This window comes from Galeopterus variegatus, unplaced genomic scaffold, assembly GCF_000696425.1.
Source record: "Galeopterus variegatus unplaced genomic scaffold, G_variegatus-3.0.2 Scaffold866, whole genome shotgun sequence".
NCBI lineage: Eukaryota > Metazoa > Chordata > Mammalia > Dermoptera > Cynocephalidae > Galeopterus > Galeopterus variegatus.
The window spans coordinates 45,763-47,153 of NW_007726977.1; the positions used below are offsets into that span (position 1 = coordinate 45,763).

The window sequence follows — 1,391 nt, forward strand, 5'->3', positions numbered from 1 at the left end:
CCATTAGGAAGTTTCTCAATTTCATAGAGTCCCTGTGAAGCTCACATGATGTAGGTACCAACACTCTTTAAGTACCAAGCACTCTCACTACCATCTGGGAGTACTTCCTGCATTTGCAGGCAGCTGGAAGAATTCCGAAGTTAAACCTAACCAGTTTTGACAACTGTTCCCCATGTCAATTTCAAGACTTTCATTTTTACCACCCTCTTTTGAACACTACACACTTGCCTATATCCCTCTTAAAATATATGACACCCCAAAATAAAAACAAATAGTTTAATCCTTCAAGTCTCAGCTCCTGAAAATAGTTTAGACACGCATAGAACAGAATAGGGCTACTACCTGCCTTGATAAATACATAACACTTTTGTTGCTGCAGCTAAAGACTGAAATGGGTTTTTTTTAAGCTGTAATATTACACTACTGACTGTCAAACTTATGATTAAATAAAATGTTTTTATCTTTCTTAAAGAGTGTGAAATTATCCTCACCCTGAGCATATGTATATGTTTAAGTGACTTACCAAAGTTTTAACCTTAGAGAATAGAGTTACAGTCTTCTTTTTATGCCAGGTCTCCCTATCTTGTACTTCATAAACTGCCTTTTCCCCCCCTAAACATGAATAGAAGAATGTCCTAAATTTTATCCCTTGGGTTCTGGCTCCTCATTTCAGCCTATCAAGATATTGAGTATTTATTCTATCAGTCAATGTATTGGCTGTCCCTGCCTATTACGAAACAACAGAGAGCATCAACCCCTAGGTATACCAATCATAAGTTAAATAATCATTCTGTATGTTTGTGTGCTTCTTTGATTTTTTAATCTACTAGCAAAACTGCTAAATTTTATCACTCTTATATAATTAATGGACTCACTGATTAAAGTAAGTGTGGCATTATTTAACATCAGTTTGCAAAGAATTATGCATGTTATTAAAAAATAACAAATCTAGATACTTATTTTGAAAAACACACACTTTACCTGGCTGATGAACAACTTTTTCAATTTTATGTTCTTCTTCCTCTTCCTCTTCCAAAATGAAGCCTCCTTTTGTGTCAATTATCTTTGGGGCTGCTTTTACATTAGCCATGCCTATAAAAAGTGAGTAAAAGTGGTCAGTAATTGTTATTATAATAATGGGTAAGGCCAAATGTTCCCTTGTGCATAAACAGGAACCTCTTTAAATTTAATATATATCAAACAAGACAAGGATGTCCACAATCACCACTTCTATTTGACACTATACATAAAAACTAAAAAGACATAAAGATTGGAAAGAAAGAAGTAAACAGTATTTATTCACAGAAGATGTAATTATGTATGCAAAATATCCATAAGAATCTACAATAAGAATTAACAAATAACAATACCTAGGAAGGAGTGTATAAAAA

The 1,391-nt window shown here is 33.5% G+C and overlaps 1 protein-coding gene across 1 annotated transcript in view; it reads right to left on the bottom strand.

Moving 5' to 3' along the window:
- XPA (xeroderma pigmentosum, complementation group A) overlaps positions 1–1,391 on the bottom strand; it is a 25,883-nt gene that overhangs the window by 19,840 nt on the left and 4,652 nt on the right. Inside the window, exon 2 of the mRNA XM_008573023.1 lies at positions 982–1,092. Within this exon, the coding sequence (XP_008571245.1) occupies positions 982–1,090 (109 nt within the window). The 5' untranslated portion in view covers positions 1,091–1,092. The remainder of the gene's footprint in view (positions 1–981; positions 1,093–1,391) is intronic.